This window comes from Corvus cornix, chromosome 3 (genome assembly GCF_000738735.6).
Source record: "Corvus cornix cornix isolate S_Up_H32 chromosome 3, ASM73873v5, whole genome shotgun sequence".
NCBI lineage: Eukaryota > Metazoa > Chordata > Aves > Passeriformes > Corvidae > Corvus > Corvus cornix.
This window is the reverse complement of record NC_047056.1, coordinates 27180582-27201655: the sequence shown is the minus strand read 5'-3', so window position 1 is coordinate 27201655 and position 21074 is coordinate 27180582. Positions and strand designations below refer to the sequence as shown.

Below are 21074 nucleotides of genomic sequence, written 5' to 3'. Positions count from 1 at the left end.
GTCCTATTCTGAATCACCACATTATCCTCCACTGCTCCTTTTGTCTTCTTCAACTTTACCATTAAAATGTCCCAATCAAGAAAAAGCAGAAAAGGGTATATAATTAATTTGGTTTCTAGTATTCAGGGACATACGATTCCCCACAGCAAGCTATGCCTTCAAAGTAACGGAGACATACACCATTCAGTGTGCCAGTGCCAGGGCAACTGATGACGCAGCCTCTGGAGTTGGCACCTGTGCATCTCACCCCCTGCACAACAAATCTGTTTCCTTATCCATTCTTCCCTCCCCTCACACATGCTCCCCAGGGCAATTACAGGCAAAGGGAGAGTGCTTCCCTCTCCCCTCCCCAGCACTGCACAGGTCGCAGGGACGAAGGTTAAAGGCGCGTTGCCCTCACAGCTCTTGAAACCCTGGTTCCCTCCAATCCACAGCATATGGTCTTCCTTTGATGTACTTAAGGCATAATGGCTCAGACTAACCGTCTGTGCTTGGGCACCTGAAGCAGTTTTGGGGGTTTTTATCAAATTCAAATACAGTTTTCACTTTCGTTTTGTGGATTTTTCCACAACAGGAGCACACTGCCACTATTTCTACCTACTCCTTGGCCCCGTGGCCCTGCACATGAAGATACACCAAGCAGTAGCTATGCCACCAAGGTAACAAAATTGCCTTTGTACAAAGACATGCCTTTTCTTCTGACTAGAACACGCTCACTGGCAAACTTTCCTGACACAAAAGCATTGTGCAGCTGAACTAAGCTTTCACTTGGATTATTAAATTGTACCACTGATCAGCATTTCTGTATTACAGCTAAAATAATCCTTCCTGTAAACCACTTAGCCAAGATAAGTGGAGCAAGGGAACATTTTTAAATCACTCTCCAGGAATGGCTGAAGCAGGCATTTAACAGAACAACCCTTATTTATTATTCATATCTCATGAACCTTTCTCTACAGGCTCATCACCTTGCAAAAACTGTTTTAAGAATACGAACATATCCCACCTAACCACTGCCAAGTCATAGGCCCACATACATAATTTATTTTTGGAAGGCAAATTATATGGGCTACTGTCTCACATGTTTTAAATGATGGCCAGTCTTGCCTGCTTCATATTGCATCTACCCTGTACCCTCCGAGGCAAAAGCCAACTAGTTTTTGTCACCAAGTGCTGCAAGGTTGCCAGCCTGTATTTTGTATGTTGCTTTGTCAGACAGAGACTATGAGCCTCCCTAAGGAGATTATACTCAGAAATCCGAGAGCTTCTTTGACTGAGTGCTTTGAAAATAAAAACTTAATGCTCCCTGGAAGCAGACCTGTCCATGATGCCTGGAAGTGGCTACCTGAAAACAGAGGCTAAAGATTAAGAGAATAAAAGGAGGTATTTATTTGAAGGGCCTTCAAAGGTACAGCCTGGGCAGTCAAAAGACCACACCCAAGATGGACCCTGGGTCACAGGTTCTTCACAGTTTTTTAAGTTTGGTTCATTTGCATACCAGGGTTAATTCTCCAATTATAATTTCAGTTAATGATGTAATTGCCCCAAGTTTGCTCCTCCTCTTCAAAGGCTTATAGTTTACACATTTTGGGGCCTGGGACAATCAAAGTGCCCTTGAAGAGAAAACGTAGAGATGGATTGTCATGTCTAACCAGCATGAGAGAACAGCAGCTAACAGGCTGTATGAAGTTTCAGAGTTACAAACTAGCCAGTACAGGATTTGAAAAATAGAAAAGTTAAAACCTAAGGCATCATCCACACCAGATGAACTGCAAGGACAATACCAGGACCACTGCAGAAGCCTGGCAGAGGAGGCACACTGCCCTCAATGATACCAGCCCTGAACTGGAAAGACACCGTCTGCATCACTGCAGAAAGGACAGAGTACATAGGAAAGACACTGGCATATGCTGCCTTCCCTCCTCTGCTCCCCAGCCTGGACTTACATTCTTGGCATAAGCTGCTCCTTCAATGCAATTTGTCTAGCAGCACTGATTTGATAAGAACAGCTGAGTGTTTTGCATTTTTATGTGCCTTGTGAAGTGTCGCCTGCTGGAGAGAAATCAACATCCCTCTGGAAGGGAAGTGGGAGCCAGGTAGATCTGCTGTGAAGAACCTGAAAGGTTTGTGAGGTCTCCTCCTTCTCTGCCCTGGCTGGCTTTTTGCAGCTTTATCAAGATCTGAATAAAACAGGAATGAAACATCCAACCAAAACTATCTAGTAAAAGATGTACTACTTTGTAGTCTGGTTTTAAAGAAAAAAATCTCTAAAATCCCTACAAGTTCAATCCTCCACAGGAAGCTGTTGTATTTCACTGCCATGTGAAACATTTTCCCTGTAAATCAAACACCCACTGTTTAAGACAGGGCCTAATATATAATTTTTTAAAAAATAAGCATGTGTATCTTTAATGGGATAGTATCAGTCCCTCTAATTCTCATTTATAATGGCTTATGCATTAGGACTTGCAGAGACATGTGAATGCTGCAATAAAGCAAAATCCTCTGCTACTCTCCTGTAGCCTGCCACTGAATGACCCCAGTAATTCAGAGTCACATTGCTTTTAATAATGAGTCACTACCATATTGTTGCTTCTCCCTCCAGCAGCAAAATCCTATTGATATCTCAATATTTTCATCCTGAAAATATTAACAAAGAAAGAAGTCTGACTGTGATTACATCAGAGACCATTTCTAGTTAAAGCACACTTGCTGCTCAGTTCTCAGAGAGTTCAGAAGGTCAGCCACAGGTTTCACACTTAAAATCTTGCTTTCATCCACAGCTGCTAACACTGCAAGTTTTATATGGCCGCTTCATCACATTGTTTAAAAAAATAATCTTACTTAGCAAAGTTTAAGAAAACCTTTGAAGGTTGAAGAAAACAGCAAAGCTGTTGGTCCTGTGAGTTTCTGTGTAAGTTGCAAGCATGTGTATAATCTCACTGATAAGCCTCCAGACCTCAGAGGTTGCTAGCATCTCTGAATTTCAGGAGATCAATTTCTTTAGGCAGTTCAAAAGTTCATCTTGAATTTAGGGATGATGTCATAAACTTAAAAAACCCCAAAACAAACCCCAAATCCACAGCAGTAAAGACAAGACTTTTCTCTGGGCAAATGGGGGACTGGAAGACACTTCATGGGAAGGGATCTCTGGCTCGCTCGCATGCATGGAAGATTGTTAGTACATAGACAAGCAGAGGAGGCAGATGGCATGAAAGGCCATGGAGGTCCCAGCACTAGTCAGGCACATGGAGACTAGATGGATCTCCATTTTTTCCACTCAAGAGTGAAGCGTGGGGAGCAGAGGACAAGCCCCTTGCCTGATCCAAGATCCTCCCCCCCCACCATTTCGTCACTAAGAGGCGCATGTAGATAACCAATACAGGCTGTTTGCTTTTCGTTAAGCAAGAGGCTGCAACTCCATTTCAGAGCAGCCAGGTACTCTGGATGCCTTAGCAATTCCTGGTTAATTTAGAGCATGAAGTACTTGCCAGCTAAGTGATAACAGCATCCTGGGCCAAACCAACCGTAAAACAGTCCTTGACTAAGGTCCATATGGTGTCCCATGGGGCACGCTCTAAAACATGGGAACAGAAATCCTGTATACCCTTCAGTGTGTTAAACCCCGAGAAGCTGATGTTTGTGGCTCCAAGTTGCCTCACATTTCTCAGTAAAATTGAATTTCTCACTTGGCAGGAGGAGGAAATACATCAGGAGTATTGCTTTGCCCAAACTGAAATTTAAAGTGAATTAAGTAAGCCATAAATAGCCATTTTGGTAACAGGCTGTACTTTCTTCTAGTCCTTGCTTACCAGGACCACAGAGGACATTTGGAAGACCTGCTTGTTTTGTTCAGGAAGATAAAAACACCTATGGAAAGGAAAAACCAGTGGAGCTTACCTGTCATCACAGTAGGTGAATTTCATGTCCATGCTATGGCGACTCAGGAAGGTCTTGCTGTCCAGGGGGATATCGATGTTTGAAGGGTGCTGAATAGGCTCGCACATTATTATAAGGCAGGTGAGAAGAGGCTCCTTATACCCACACAGAGTGTGAGGAGGGCAAGTGTTATATACTTTAACTTGTCCAGTGCAGTGCAAAACCTGAAATAATGAGAACCAAACTTAGGATGTACTTTCTCTACACATCAAAATGTCAATAAAAATCAAAACCACTTAATTTGGCTCAAATATGGTACCTTCCATGTGGCAGACTTGAGGTTAACAGTTCTGCCTCTGTTGGTAACAGTGCATTTCATCCTCATGAAGAAGTCCCGCTCAGTTGACGTCTCTTTGCTTTTCTTTCCGAAGCCTGGACCTGAATCAGGAAAAGGCAAGTGAGTTTTCTCACTTTCCTTCTTGCTTTCTCCTACTTATAAGCATGAAGCATTCAACAGAAATAACAGACTAATTCTCAGATAATTTACCTGCAGAGACCATCAAAGATTCATCAACCATTGCAGAGCAGTTAGTAGAGCTCAGACCTAAAACTTTAAGTACAATGTAAATAGGACTTTGTGCGTTTTAAACCTATGTTTTAGCTTGCAGCACATAAAACTTTCCAAAGAATGACAGTTGAAAACATTATACCCATCTAAACTTGATGGAAGGAAAATACTAAACAGACAATTCCTTAGTAATATCATATTTTAAAAATATTTGGCAAAACAAAACAAATCTGCAAAGCATTGAATAACACTTAATGATTACTGGAAATTCCCTTTACCATGACTAACAGATCTCTACTAGCCATTTACTTCATTTGGTTATTTCAAAAGCAAGCAGGGACTTCTGTATTTTCATTATTACCATTTTTCAGACTCAGATTCTCTCGAATTTCTTCATGGTCACATGGATGAGTGAAGTCAAAAATGCTGTGTCCAGTGAGTTCCACCTGTGTAGAAGTAAGAGCTACACTTAGCCAAATCAGAGCAATTTAAAGTATTTATCTGGTTTTAAATACAATTCAAATGAAACTGGTCACTAGAACTAAGTGCATCAACAGGATGCTCATGGGCACAAATCCCACGACCCTCCCTTTGTTTATCCTATGCATAACTCCTCATTTTCTCCCCAGAACAACTCTCTTATCTTTGAATTTGCACAGTGCAGTTAACAGTCAACACCAACACCACTTGCTATTTTCAACACAGGAGAAAACTCCCAATCCACAAAGCAGAAAAAGGGGGACCCAAAAGAGCTCTGTCCCATAGTCTAAGGCACAAGTGGAATAAATGCCTTCTCTTCTCCCCAGTAATATCTAGGAAGGCAACTTTGCAGTCACCAAAGACACTACAACTTGGTAGGAAGGGAGAGGGAACCTCCAACCCGTGTTGTCTGCTGTGCAGGGTACCTGCCTGAGAAAGAAGACATTTTATTTCCAGTCTTCTTTGCAGTGACACACAGATGGGTTTTCTGCATTTAGGCGTAAGAATTGTTTCTATGAACTGTATCTCACAAAGAGGAAAGCATAAGGGAACAAGTTACCTGGGTAAGACCCATATATTTGTTGACATTCTCTGACAGAAAGATCATGTCTCCATCCTGTGTCACCACGGCAATAAATCCCTCCAAAGCTTTCAGGTACAAGTTGTCCATCTGCTGGTCTGCCTCTAGTTCATTCTCATTGTCAGCACATACTGAGAAAAAAAAGCAAAAAAAGCATTTAAAGCCTTCAGCACCCCAGCCAGCCTTCTGCAATGCAAGCACATCTGGTTACAAAATTTCTGCTGTTAAAATTTCCTTTCAACAAACCCCTTTTGGTGGGGCCTTCTGAACAGTATATGAAAGGGATACCCTTATCACTAGAAAGGCAGGAGATAATTTTCAAAATGTTTTGGCAAATGCAAGATCCTCTCTTCACCTTTAGCATGTTTCTGCAAGATGTGCTTTCAGTCACTAACACCTACAGACTCAGGCACTGAAGTGCATCTTCTTTGTGCACGTTCTCTTGGCCACATGCAACATTTGTACCTCCTAACAGGAGGCACAAGATAGAGGGCAAATCTTACAGAAGGTACATAAATCTGTGCATCCCTTACATCTAACGGGACTCTTCCATCAGGTCAGACTTTCTAAGAAGTTCAAACACAGCTCCTACAAAGCATGTCTAAATAGACCTCTTCACTCAGTACAGACACATCTGTTAACACTACTTTGAGTAGAAAAACTAGCAAACTGCTCCCTTGAAGTCATCTTGGGTGAATCTTTTTGTCATCCCATAAATCTCAGTATTCCTCAGAAAACCACAGATCCATCCCACTGATACCTGCTTTTTCATCTGCAGACATTAGAACCTCCTATGCTCCACTCCACCAAACTCTGACAAGCTTTGTCATCCACCCCCACTTCCTCTGTCCTGCAAGGAGAGCCTCAGACTCTGCTTATGTCCCAGATGTCTACCTGTGCAGATTCATGAGCCCAGTGCATCTTACTCATTTTTGGGAAAGACATGCCACTGTCCAGCTGAAATCTAAGGCCGTGCTAGAATGTTTATTACAGCTTTTTTTTTTTTTTTGGTTACACATTTTTCTGGTACCTTTGGGCTGCAGTGTAGCGACAGCTGATGGCACCACGATGCCCTCGTCATGTGTGCTCCACACAGCCCATCTCGTGCCATGGGAGGTGACACGTGGCAAAACTGCAGGCAGGGAGGGAGGGGAAAGGCACTGCTCCTTCTGCTGCCAGTCACACAAATGCCCATTTCCCTTCTATGCTTTTAAGCATGTCTCAGCTCCATGAGTAATAAGCTGTCAGGGAATGACGTGCAGACAACTAGCATTGAAAAACTTCTGCGTAGGAGCCAGCCCAATAATTACTTGATATGTTTTATGTGAAACTTCTGGAATAATTTTTTACAAAACCACTTAGAGATATTGTATCTGGTCTGTGTACCTCAGAGATGCTGTGATGAGCTTATCTTTACAGTTTTGTCAGTTAGCCTGCTCATTTGTGATCAGTCATTGCAAATGTCATAGTAAAGCTCTGATTTTGAAGGGAAAAAGCAGGTAAATGAAGAACAAAACCCCACCTAATTGTCTCAGAATAAGGAATAACCAACTTCAAGATACAAGGCCATGAGTAAGTCTCATCTAGATCAAAGCTGCCCTAGAGCCCATGGCAACAAGGATGATGGGAGAAGAGCTGAAACAATTCTGCTTTCTATGCCCTTTCCTGATGGCACAGGCTCGAGGCTGGGCCCACCACCAGTTTTGCTGTCCAGAGGCTCCAACCATAATTGCATCAGCCTTACTTGCAAGAACAGTGGGACACAAACAAGTTTCTTGGAGAAGATGCTCTTCCTTGTTGGTTTAATGTTGCAATTTCAGCTTACAGTTTGTTCTGTGTTACATACTCTTAGCGCTTGACAAAACTAATTCATTTTTGTTCTTTTCCTCAGTGAAACAGCACACTGATCACTTTCCTTCGTGTTTCTTGTTGAAATACTCATTTTGCAAGAAGTCTAGAAGCAGGAATAGAGCAAAGCTTTGTAAAACATTATATGGTTTGGGTTTGTTACTTTTTTGAATAGGGAAGAGGTTGAGCCAAACTAATGCAGTTTGAAGTACTAATGAGTGATGATTAAAGGATAAGTTTGATCTATACAGCTCCTGGAACTGCATCTGCTAGTGCCTGAGGATGGACTGCAAGTGAACCAAGAGGGATGAACTTCTGCAATGCAGAGCCCACCGAGCACTGTTTGGAACAGATGAAGGGTGACAAAAATGATGCTGGCTGCTGCATCCTCCTGCTTCTCAATATCCCTCCCCGCAGCAGCCCATCACGCATCGTGCAAACAAGGGAAGAAATGGACTCGGCCCCAGAGCCATGGGGAGCACTTGGTTTATCACCCTTTGCCTCTCAACAAGACTGTTTAGTAGCAGGGAAGAAAGGACACTCTCCAGGGATGGCCAGCACAGGCTGGGGATTTATCATTTCATGTCCCTGCACTGCAATTCTGGCTACACATGCAAGGGCCAGTTCCTCCTCAGTACAAAGCAAATGACTTCAGGAAATTACATCAGGACTAGCATTTAAAATACAGAAAATACACAATAATATATTTGAATAGTATGCACTTTGACCAAAATGACATTTAGGGAAGGAAAAAAAAAAAAAGGAAAAAAAAAAGAGGTAAGTGACCATCTGCTCCCAAGCTTGTTTCTACTGCGTAAAGAATGTCAAGGGTCTTTTTTTACTTTTCCGGAAGCAAACAAATGGTTTATTCAGCAGGGATCATGGCTATAGCCCAAGACAATCAGCCAAGTGTGGGTTCAGAGAAAAAATGACTTTTCAGCTCTAACCCCAGACCCTCCTTTCCATTTTTTTTTCCCAGCTCATTAAGTTTGCATTAACAAAACATGACCATTCAAAGGCAGGAAGGCTATTCAAAGCATTTGTATTCTTAAATGCCTCCAACAGTGAAAGACAAACACTTTACTTGTATTATCAGATGATTGAGTTTGCTTTTCCATGTATATAAATTATATTACTTATACAAACACACACAGAGGACATGGATCACTCACATCAGGGCTGCAGGTTCAAACCCTTAAGGTCCGAGCTGAGCACAGCACTTAAAGATATAGTCAGCTTTAAAGCATGTAGTTACCGGGGTTTGTGGGATCAGAGTTCAACTGTTTCTATTAAAATTATCTTTGTCCAGCTGGAGGCATCTGTGATGTGGATGGGGAGGAGGGAGAGATCATTGTTTGTGCTGCTGTGCACCCCATCTAACCTAACCCAAAAGCACAACCAAGGTGTTTTGCAGACACACTCCAGCCTCCCTGGTAACTCAATAAACCCCACTGCACCCCCTCCTTTCTCCTCAGCAGCTTGGCTGCAGCAGGAAAGGGGAGCTGGCAGATACGGGTTTCTTGTAGTACTTAATAGGGCGTGCTCACGTTTCAAAGCTGAGGAAACTGCAGGCGCTATCAGGCACATAAAGGTGGGTGCCAAGTACCTCCAGAGCCACTCTGCTGCCCATCTATTCCTTGCCTGTCCCCCGTAAGCAGCCCCCAGCAGCCTACCCAGTGCAGCTGCAGCACTGGGGGACACACCAAAGGTGCTCGTGTCTCCGACTGTTTCCCGGTTCTTTGCGGTGGCTGCAAACACAGAGTCCCAGAAGGTGTCGTCTGTGCTAACCCGCTGAAGCAGATCAGCTACCTGAGGATCCTTGGTCTGCAGCAAAGAAATGTGCTGGGCTGCACTGTGGCGGCTCTGGTATGCCCTGTATCAGGTAACTCGGTATAATTATAGTAATATAAATAATAAATAGGAGTCCCTCCTATGGGTGCAGTGTCAGCACTAGAGCACGTTCCCTTTCTCCTGTGGAAAGCACTAGCTACTAATACTCAGAGGATATACACACTTTAGGAGAGTGATACCTCAGAAGCAATTCAGTCATTGCCACTAGCAAAAATCTGGTTTGCTTTAGAAGGAATCTATTTTGCAGATGCAAAACAAATAATGGCATGGCTACTGCAAGCTCCTCCCTGAAATCCCTATTGTGTTTCACTTTGCTTTAAATTGTCTTCATTTATTTACCTTTGGGCTGAACTGGAGCACAAACATAAGAAAATTCAGCTTCAGATGGAAAATATTTGAGAAAGCTGGGACCAAATGGAAGTGCGAAGTTAGCATGAGGAGGTGAGAGCAGAACTTCAACCTTTGGTTTCCAGTAGGTCTGAGGTCACTTTATTCAGAGAGCAGCACCTCATGCACACTTGCCAGGTTTTTGCACATCTTCAAGAAAGGTAACAGTGGGACTCAGTTTATACTGATTTTTAGGGTGGTTTTTTTTTTAAATTTTTTTTAAATTTTTCTTTGTTAGCATTGCATTTCAAAATAGCTTCTAGCTAAATTTTGAAATAAAGATGTGTGTCTGGTTTTTTTCTACAACTTTTTCCACCTCCCCTCAACTAATAGGAGTCTCTCATGACAGTGTAGCAGGGAGACTGGACTGCAAATATGCCAGTTTAAATTAACAGCACATTCAGCAGAATGAAGCGCTGTAATATTGTTGTTCATACTATAGCTAGATTGATGGAGCCCAGGCAAGATTGTGTTCATTTAACACTGGGAAGCCTATACAGGAGGAGAATCCCTGTCTAGGTGAGATTGGGAGATGTTGAAACCTGTAAAAAAGCCTCATAAAACTGCCATGGCCTTCCTGGGGTGACTGAAAGAGCTACAGGAGAACCAGGAACAGAGCAACAGTGTCCCATGTCCTAACATTTGCTGGGTCATCCACTGTTCACTTTGCCCCAAGGCAGCATTTCTTACTGCATTGAATTTTGATACAGTATTTTTCAGTCCATGTCTCAGTCTGTATTAAATTTTGGTAAGTATTTATTTTGACAAATTTTCTAACCACCAAACAGAATTTATTCATTGACAAGAAACTTTGAACTGTAACAGCAAATGGTTATTGCAGTGTTTATGATAACCTTTTATGCTAAAAATAACTTTTGTAAACAAGCTTTGATTAATTCTCACTGTCAGGATGTGCACTGTTCCCAAGTTTAAGAACACTTTTTCCGTAGATGCTTGCTCATTTCCTTCAGTCCAACCTCTTGGAACAAGTCTGAAGGCTCAAAAATCAGGCTGCTCCTTACAAGAAATAACTGTGCAGGTATAAACAACCTCCTAGCAAACAGCCTATAACTCCTCTCAACACCTTTGATCTGACTCAAAAGGGTCTTTTTGGTCTGTTCAGAGGTAGACAATGATAAAATGTGTTTCTACTGGAGGTCACATCCTCACCTGCACAGAATTTTCCTGGCTTTGTCTCTTGTCCTGGTTCCTGTAAGTACCAGTAAGTTGCTTACATGTTGTGCATAACAGATACCAAGCTACAGCTGCCACTCCAGAGGAGGGTTGTAAAAACTGCCTGATGCCAGCAGGCAAAAGTTATGGAAGATCTAACAGCAGCTTCATCCTGCATCAGCGAGAGCAGCTTTGAGACAGACTTGTCTCTTCCTGGTTTCTTGTTTTCCATCAAAGGAGAGTGACTGATTTTTTTCCCCCTTTTTTTCTGTCTTGACAGGGCAGTACATCCTGTTCGAGGGGATATTTTCAATGTGTTCAATAAAAGCTTTCAATTTAGATACATCAAGAAAAAGCTACTCTTAAACTTGAAGCTTCCTGAAGGGCTCTTATCTCCAAGTGCACAAGCAATCTTGGATAAAGAAAACACTTATGTTAGTGTTGTTTTGATTGCAGAGTTTGTATCTAGCCAAATCATTCAGATGCTGCTCCCAGGAACTTGCTGGAGTCCTGCAGCCATCAGTGTTGAATGGTGGGAATACAGCACCCCATCAGACCAGGCTTTGAGTCCCATAGGACCTTTGGGTGCACCTTCCCTGAAAAGGGACATCACTTCAAGCAGCTGAAGCACTCAGCACCCAGCTCACTCTCATTCCTAGCAGCATGGTTGGCATAAAACTATTTTTCCAATTTAATAAAAGCAACCAAGTAGACATGCTATTTTTAAAGCACTGTTTTATGCCACAATGGTCTGACATTAGATGCAGCTTGTCCAGACATTCAAAAACAATGCCCACATCATTTCTCCCTACAGTCTGTCCTCTCCCTTAAAAGCCCAGAGAAAAGCTATTTTTTCCCCTTCTGCTCCCTGCTGGCTTTCCGGCTCTGTTGTCTCCCTCCCTTGAAACAACTTCACACTGGCTTCCTTGTGGCCTCCCTTCTCCCAAACAACTTCCTGTCTGCATCCCTGTTCCCTCCCCATTTCTGCTGCTGTCTGCCTACACAAGAGCAACTCCCAGCCAGTTTCCTTTGCTGGATTTCTGCACAGAAAAGACACCCAGGTGACCACACAACAGGATGGGATTAAGGCAAGCCAATAAAATTGTTGGCCTGATTAGCCTGATTAAAAAGTCTGTAGTCCCGGCACAGAGAAACTCACCGTACTAAAGAGTTCTGGTTCCTGTAACACCTTTAGCATCAGCATGCTTCAAATAAACACTTAAAGTTATTGGCACTGCACATACAGGCTTCCTAAAATGGATTCTCCTCCTCATATTCAGACAAAAAGAGAATATTCTGAGGCAGCCACAGCAACTATCACAATGCTAGCTGTTAACCAAGGCAGCCATTCTTAAGCAAAAGGTATTATTTCTCTTTTGCCATCTATTAGCTCCCCCAAAAGCATTAGCCTTACTTACTAGCTATACTAGAAAATAACATGGGAAGAGTACTGCTAACAGTTTTTCTGAGTAAACTAAAGGACATAAGATCCCAACTCCAAAAGCTCTACTACTGGTAAGCATCAGAATGCCTATTTTCAGCAGCAACTTTACGGGATCAAAACCTTTACTTGAAATGAACAAAGATCAGGTCTAAATTTATCCCAAACATTTGAATGTGACGATGGCAAAAATGTACTATGCCAAGAGAATTAGGAGACATCTTGAAAAATATTTAAGATGATCATAATTAAATATTTCTACTTAGCATTCCAATTATACTGTGTACTGTTCTGTGCACAACATGGAAACAATATTATAAAGCTATTGTTTCAGTTTGCTTCCTGTGATACTAATCTCAATCAGGCCGTCAGACGAACAGCCTGCATTTCTAAATGTTAAAGGCTTCCTCTCCAACATTCCCACACAGAATTGCCTACTGTGAAAATCAAAGGGAAACGTGTTACTAAGTAAAGCAGCAACTTTTATAAAGCAAAACCTGGTATTTTTTACCCTTTTGAACTCTGAGATATACAACCAGCTATTTCCTATTATGATAGGATACAAGGGCCAAGCTCGGGCCCTGCAACGCCTGCAGGAGACGTGCACTCTGCAATCCAGAAGTCGGGATTTTTCAAGGCACGTAGCGGGAGAGCTTTCAATGAGGGCTCAGATTCAGAGGCTCTGCCATTCACCTGCTGGAAGAATGTGGGCATAGATTTCCCTAGGTCTTGGCTTCCCAACAGATAAATGATCACTATGCAGACACAGCTAACAAAACAGCCCAAGTTACACAAGTGAAAAGCCCTATTCCAACTCAGGGAATAATAGGAAAGGGCATGAGACACTCAAGGCCAGTGGAGCGAGACTCACAAGTTGCCTACAGCCATCTCCAAAATCCCACCTGGAGCATCAGCTTGCAGAAAGATGAGGGTACAGTCCTGGGAAAGGCCTTGTTCTCTGTGCTTCAGGCAAAATTGCCTTGAAACAGAGAGATGTGTGATGTGTTTGAGAATCATGCCCACAAACAGTAATACAAAATAAAATATGGTGTGCTAGTAGGTTTTGATAGACGAAATTAGAAACAAGAAATATACTCTCACTTAACTCCAGTTTACAGTAGGTGTCCAGCCCAAATAATCAAAACCATTTCAATAAAGACAACATAAAGCAAAGAGGGAATTTGCAGGCTGAGGTTGGAATTTGCTTCTCATGCACTTCCACCTCCCCATTTCCCAGTTCACCCATCAAGAGATGACAGTGTCCCCCATGCTCCCTGTCAGTCAAATCAGACTTCTCAAATGCAACAGGAAATTTATGGTCAAATTCCAAGCTGCTGAACATGCACATGAAACCTTTGCTGCAGCTTTGCTTGGGGCTCAGAAAGGGTCCAAAGCAGAAGCAAGAACAGAACCAGCACAAACATCGCCCAAGCCCATTATCCATCTTGCTTCACACTTGTCAAAACAGGATGAGCAGCAAACCTCTTGATCCGTGAGCCTCCAGCTGCATCAAAACCTACCACTCTGAATTACATTGGATGGCCTTCTAGTGAAAGCCAGTGTCATTATAAAGACTGACATTATTCAGAAGTCCACAAAGACAGGAAATTTAATTTATATGTTAGCTGTACTCAGAATAGTAGATGAGCAGCAGGCAAGGTTTTCTGACTTGATTCTTTAATTTTAACGTATTTTCATTATCAGAAAACAATACCCAAAACTTCCAGAAAATATGTCCTTTTACAGTTCCTTAAGTTCAGTTCCTCAGAATATAAGTATGTAAGATTTTGAAACCCTTACCTGCGCCTCTGGTGTCTAAAGATGCAGCCACGGACAAATCTGCATTTAACTAACAACACAAATTTTCATGAGAGGACTTACTCCGAATTAATATTTAGACTGAGGAAGTGAGGGCATCAGATTAAAGGCTAAGCAAATAACTAATACAGAGAAAGCATGAAATATTAGACCACAGCCTGTCGCTTCTGTAAGATTTTATGTCCAGATTCTTTTCTGCTGCTGGGTACTGGTGGTACTTGAAGAAAATGTAAATTATCTACATGAATCACATTGTTTTTCAAACACTGTCACAGAAATACCACTCAGATATATCATATCTTTACGTGTATGTATGAATATTATACATGTGTACTGAATTGTTATCAAATCTCATCAAATAATGAGTCTAAGCCTTAGCACTATAGAACCATCAAAACAAATGTTTTAATCAGTAGATTCTTTCCTCACTGAGGAATGTAAATTCATTTGAAAAGTTCACTTTAGTCTTAGCAGGTAAGCAAAGGTATTTTTCTGATGATGACTGCATCCGACTATTTCATGTCAATTTTCACAGGCACGCACATTACTTATATTATCGGTTACAGCCTTTCAGAAGTTTACTTTTCCTATGCTGTGTCAGTCTCTAGTTCATGCCATATAAATATTTGAAGAGCTGAGGCTGTGTTTTTATGAGAAAGTTACTAACAAACTGGCTTTGTTTAAGAACATTTACCTATTTACGCAACTTCAAGTATTAGTTACATGACAAAATCAGAGATGATTTCCAAACACTGTTCAGCAAATAAACTTCTCTTTCACAGAAGTACACGATAAAATCACATTCTATAAGCTAAGATGAAAACACCTACATTTTATACAGCAGGCTTCAGCAAAAGCCAAAAGTGCTACAAGAAATTACAGAGCACACAGAAGCAGAATTAAATTTGCGATATCTTTCAGACTAACCAAATCCAACCACAAAATGGGACACTTCCTAATAACATTTATTAAAGTAATTGCTCTCGTATGACTCAACTTTTCTGAGGAGAGGAAGTGCAGTTGTGACCTTATTGGGAGTCCTGCCATTAATGAAGGAAAAGACAAAATTTTGGGTTTACCATTCACAAACAGTGCAGGCATTGTTGTGTTAATGTATTCTCAACACTTGTAGGTCACCGTGTGAAAGTTCTGGAAGCATCAGTTATTTTCATTGATCTTACAGGCTACTCAAGCCACATATTTCCATCAAAGTGCTTATTCAAATATAGGGGCAAAATAAGAATATTCCTAATTTTACCAGTTTTCACAGGCTATAAATATTATGCTTGTTTGCATTTCCTACTAGTCCAACGTGAGCAAGGCTCTGATTGTGTAGAATCCATTCACATCAAGTATTTAGAAGTTGTTTTAGCTATCTTAGTGTAGCTAGTTTTAAACAACCTACCATTTAAACAACCTACTCATTGCCAGTGGATAGCACGATTACTCCTTTCAAACAAAGTATTGGACCTTCAGAGCGTCCCAGCTGCTGTTTGAATGTGCAGGCACAAACACGCTTGCCACGCCAAATCAAAAGTTATTTGTTTCAGCATGGAAGCTTAAGGCATGCATTTGAATTCTGATAGAACTCTTAAAAGCTCAAAGTCTCATAACCGAGATTAATAAACCACATTCAAGGGTTCTCAGAGGGTTTTTAGAGACGCAAAAAAACCTGCACTAATTGTTATTGTGGTAACCCTCTAGTCAGAGAAGAGCACGCATAATCTTACCAGGCTGCCATCAGCCAGCCTGACAACTGACTTCTTTTAGCCAGATCTTACCTGAAGACAAAAGCTTATGAGTCCGTAGGAAACTGATTGCCAGGCGCATTATGGAGGCCTTATCCAGGTGGGAACTGATGTTGTGGGGCAGGGGCAGCTCGTGTGCCAGTTCATAGAAAACCTCAGTCTCTTTGCTTCTTCTGCATCTTGCTGCATCTCTTGATTTCTCCTTCCTCCGTTCAGAACTGCTCCTGACAGGTAAAGAAAAGAAAGGAAAAAGCATTTCTTGAAATGCAGTTCACAACTTGAGAGGCATTTACAAGAGTGTATCTTCTCAGTAATGAGAAGATACCATTCTGTCAAGTGTTTGAAATCAATTGGCCAGACTTTAATACCCATTTGTGCCCTTTAAATGGGAATTAGGAGATGACTGCCACAGCTGGAAAGGGCTCTGATTGTACATGGGTCAGCCTTTGAACACCCTGAATCCCCACGCAATGTAACAGGATTGAGATCTGCCTTAGGCAGGAAATTCAAAATGAAATTGTAAAATATTATTTCTGGGATTCAGGATGCATTAAAAATAATTTTTTTGTTTGTTCAATCTAAATTTACTTACTCTGGGATGAGGTGGTAGTCCATTTTAAAGTTAGAATAATTACAGTGAATACAGCTGTGTCATAGATACAACAATGTTGTGAAGTTTCAATGGCTGCCCTCCACATTAAAATAAAAGTAGTAGTAGAGTATTGAATTGTGTTAGTCTATAGAACTGTCTCAGCTCTTAATCCAAAACTCGTCCAGAAAGCCATCTTTCCTTGACCATGAAGGGTACAAAGAGGAAAATGCTGTTGCTTGCAAGATAGCCCTTCTTTGGAGAAGCTGTTCTAATAAATCACCATCTCTCCATTGTCTATGAAAATAGATCCTTTCGTGAGTAAAATAACATGACCAATAGAGCCAACCTCCTTCAAACTCCACAGAGAACAGAAGAGCAGGAAATAACAAAGGGGAAGACATTTTATGAAGCAAGTATGCAAAATTAAGCCACCAAGGGACATAAAGCTAAATTTAACATGTGAGAAACGCAAGGAATACATTTATAATGGTTCTGGGATAGAGCATTTTAAGAGCGAACTCTACTGACTCTAACGTTCTTTAATGAAGTACAATTCTTATTTCAGAACATGAAGCATCTGAATCCATTTAAAACCATGAGCCTTTTCAACCCCACGTAGCTCTGCTGATACTACAAGTTCCTACACTTGCATGAGTTGAGGTTTCGCAGTTGAGGATTGCAGTCACACCAACACAAAATACATTTCTTTTCAGGCTGACTCCTGCAACAGTCCACCAGTGCCACCTGAATGAGCACAGAACAGGGTGCTAAGTAGAATGTTTCCACTGTTTTTGCTGTTTTGGCTGCACATTCACTTCTAGAATCACCAGCAGCACCTCTCTCCATTCGTGAGGCTCCCAAAAATGAAGCAGCTTTTAACTTGTTTTTTCCAACATCAATATAAAATAATGAGCCTGTAAACTAAAAATGGATCCACCAAAAAACCCCACCCTATCAAAACAAAGTTTCAATAAATATATTCTGTTGCACGAAGATTATGAGGAAAACAAGTATTAATCCCATTACTTAATTCTAGAAACTGTTTCAATCATGATTGGTCTCATGCAAAACTGCCTAAAATAGAAAAAGAGTATTAATACATAGCAGAGTATTTTAAAGAAGATTACTGTTTCTGGAAGACCTAGACAGTCTGCAAAAGCTTCTTGCATTGAAACCACAGGAGGCTTCATAAATTAGTAAGAAGGAAAAGTAGCCATGATGCACATTAAATGCCAAGAGTAAAGTCACAGTGAGGTGTTTGCTGGGGCTCAACAAGGCTGGACACTCAATATCATCACTCAGAGCAGGAGGGGGCTCACAACACATCAGTAGAGCCTTGTCCTGCAAAACACATGAAGTTGGGCACATATGTGGGATCAGACAGGTGCTCACTAGTGGGTGTGCTAACAGGGCAAGGGGCTCAAATCCTTACAGTATCTTCTCAAGATCTGTGATCAGCCCTCAGCAAACTTCTTTCACAATTATTTTGCCCAAGGTGAATGTTTTATAACATCGTCTGTGTTACAGGAAGCATGTGCTGGAGGAGACCTGCACACATTTCAGTATATAATGGCAGGATCCAACTTCAATAATTACTTCAAGGGGTCTCGCTGAAGCGAGCACCAACCCACCTAAGTTTGAATCTAAAGGATCAGATATTCACAAGGTTACACTAACATTACTTTTCTCCTGGCCAAGTAAGAGTCATACTACATCCATGTGGAAAAAAAAGTCCCTTCTTACAACTATCTGAGAAGATACTACAGAAAATGCCCCATGTTCTCCTGGGGCAGGTGCTAGGTACAGGAGAGTCATGTAAAATACTTACACTGATGGTACTTTCAGAAACATGTCTTGCTCTCTAAAGAAAAATGTGCCTACCCTGTGCCTATGCAGATGATGGACCAGGAACAAATCTTCTCAGTTTCTAATTATACCAAGAAAATAAATGAGTAGAAGCAAAACAAAACCAAACAGAACAAAAACTATGTAGCAGTATTTGTGAGCATTTCCAATTGTTGCTTGAAAAATATAACTTCAACCATAAATGTTTGAGCTCTGTTCTAAATCTAGAGGCCACAATTTTCACATTAGAACCAACTTGGGCAAAACAAGATCCAATCCTTCCTCATTTAAATATGAAACTTCGGGAACCAAGGCCAAAGCCAGGTCGCAATTTATACAGCAAAAACAGGTTGTATAAGACAGGGTCTCTCATGACACCACTCCAGCCACAAAGAAAAATATTTAGTTTTCTAACCTCTGTAAATATAATTTTGAAGTGTGGCTAATGGGACAAGCTGGTTTCAATAACCATGGGTTGCTCAAGGTTTCTAACAATTAACACTATGAGCAGAGAAAGATTTTCTCTCTCTGTGACAGATGCTTTCCCTCAACACTGCTTCTGCTTGTCCTGCTAAGGTCCTCTGCAGAGAGACATCTCCGTTCATTACATACCACACAAGAGCTTTCTCACATGAAAAAACAAGAGGAGGAATCAGCCTGCCTGTTGCTTTCAAAAGACTTTTTTGCTCATTCACTATCATTTAAAATAAACAAACTACTTGCTTTTTAAGCATTTCTCCGCTTGTGGCTTCCTGCGCCTCAATTTTCCTCCCCATCTCCCCTCACACAGCACACCCTTGAGTCATGTTGCTATTGTAGCCAGCCCAGCATAAGTCCACCAAGACCCAAAATGCCCCTGTGCCATTTCCCCACTCAAGACGTCCATCTATGCTTGCTTGCTGTGCCTCCCAGGGATGTCCATGTAAAAGATGGTCATTCTGTGCTTACTTGTCCTGGTTGCAAAAGACTCCCAAAAGTGCAGTTGAGTGACAGAATTCTGCAAAAAGCAGTATTTGTATGATTTTTGTTTGCAGACTGCAGGCCATTAGTAATTCTCTCTGCAGTTACCCCCATGTGATACAGGGGATTAGGATTTCACCCTGGGTGAGGCTGGACCACCCATAGCTGGAGAGTGGCAGTGTGACTGCTCAGCGACCTACCCGACTGAAGGCCAGGAGGAAAGAAAGGCTGACACTGAACCCTCTTCACACATCACCCAGGCAATAGAGAAAAGGCCTGGGCTCTAGCTAATTTATGAATCATTCCCTCCTAGCACATAAACCACCCACTTATGTGGCAGAAAAAGAGCACACACATGCGTCACTGCTTGGAGACAGCAACGCAAGCAGAAACCTCGCTCACTCCGACAGATTTCTAAAAGCACAGAGGGAAGAGCAGAGAAAGCCACCACGAATGAAGCCACCTGTATGCTGATCCAAAGCCATGGGGTACTGCAGGGCAAGCCTCCTGGGAGCTCCCGGACACTCGCTTCTTCAGGAGTCCCAGGATCCGGCAGGATAAGACTCCACTGAGCCGTACATGCACCCTCACACTGCAATCACAGCATAACTGGTCCCAGTAAACCCAGAAAGGAATGAAGAAGGTCAAATTTCTTTTGGAAATGGGGAAGCCAAGCTGAGGAATGGGTCTGGTGACTCCATTCAGGACTTGGCTACATAAAAGGTGGTCAGGAGACTTGAGGAGAAGGAACAGGGAAGTGCCACTTCCCAGTAAGGACTCTCCCAGGGCTGCTGGATCTGATGCACTGGTGCTGCACTGCTTATGGGTGTGCAAGCCATTGGGAACAGAAGAGTTCCGGAGGCAGAGGCAGTTCTGTGACACAGAACACAAGTGTGGCACTGTACCCTCAGGACAGCTGTTTACATGATTTCCCACTCCCTCCTGGTGGGTTTAGTTTGCACTCTGAAAATAGAATTTATAGGCCAGTGCGCGTGAGAAAAGATCACAAACAACTGGCAACTACTTACACTCCCAGGCAAAGCTTCCAAATTTTTATAAGCACTTCTGCATGCTTCTTCCCAGAGTCCAAACACCAAACTAGTCCCAAGGGTACAACCATGCCCAGGAACAGAGCACTTCATCCCACTGGGTGAAAACATCCCAGGTGACATAGGAATGCCCTGCATGGATCCCAGGAGCCAGATTCCTATCCCTTTGCTCATGTCCAGCAGGCCCTTGCAACACAGCTTCACTGAAATCAGCAGGAATGCCTCCAGACAAAGGTCTTGCACACCCGGGGTGAAGATCATAATCTGACTTTCTGAAGCCTCTCTTACTGCAGGACTGGAAACTTGAAGGATGGCAACTTATTGGCAAAACATGAAGCTCCACATAACCCATCTGTTGTAAACAATCCTGCAAAACTACTGTGTCACCTTAGGAATTGCCTTCCCAGCGCCCACTGCTGTGACAGCTCTGGGCTCCAGCTGCCAGGAAAATAGCTGAGGCAGCCAGCCTCAGCCAGGGGCTGCAGTGCTGGCACTGCCCTCCTGCAGCATCCTCAGAAGGTAACTGTGACCCACTGACAGGAAGGATCAGCCCTACAAACAATGGGACACACAGATCATCCCTGCAAGGAGCTTAGGCACACGGCATCACTGATCCGGAGTTTGGTTAGGCACCCACACAACCCTCCTCAGTTCAGCAGCCACGGACTGACCTGAGGTTTCGGTCCTGTTCCCACTGCCTGGCTGTATTCGCTCTCTGCAGTTTCAATCCCACCAGCACTTCATCCCCACCGGTGATCCCTGCCCACCACCTCCACCCATACATCTGCCTGCTCCTTCCCGCAGGCTGTTCCAACCCCTGCAAAGCCCTGGGTACGCACTCAGCTGATGAGGGTG

General features: G+C 42.4%; 1 protein-coding gene across 2 annotated transcripts in view; it reads right to left on the bottom strand.

The window, feature by feature from the left end:
• The window catches only part of EPAS1 (endothelial PAS domain protein 1), a 78613-nt gene that overhangs the window by 20500 nt on the left and 37039 nt on the right, over nt 1-21074 (bottom strand). Inside the window, exons 2-7 of one of the 2 annotated variants that reach the window (XM_039569993.1) lie at nt 15807-15997; nt 5487-5638; nt 4809-4893; nt 4427-4489; nt 4199-4317; nt 3901-4103 (exon numbers count right to left, since the gene is read on the bottom strand). In XM_039569993.1, the coding sequence (XP_039425927.1) occupies nt 3901-4103; nt 4199-4317; nt 4427-4489; nt 4809-4893; nt 5487-5638; nt 15807-15997 (813 nt within the window). The remainder of the gene's footprint in view (nt 1-3900; nt 4104-4198; nt 4318-4426; nt 4490-4808; nt 4894-5486; nt 5639-15806; nt 15998-21074) is intronic. The other variant, XM_039569994.1, reaches the window with a different exon arrangement.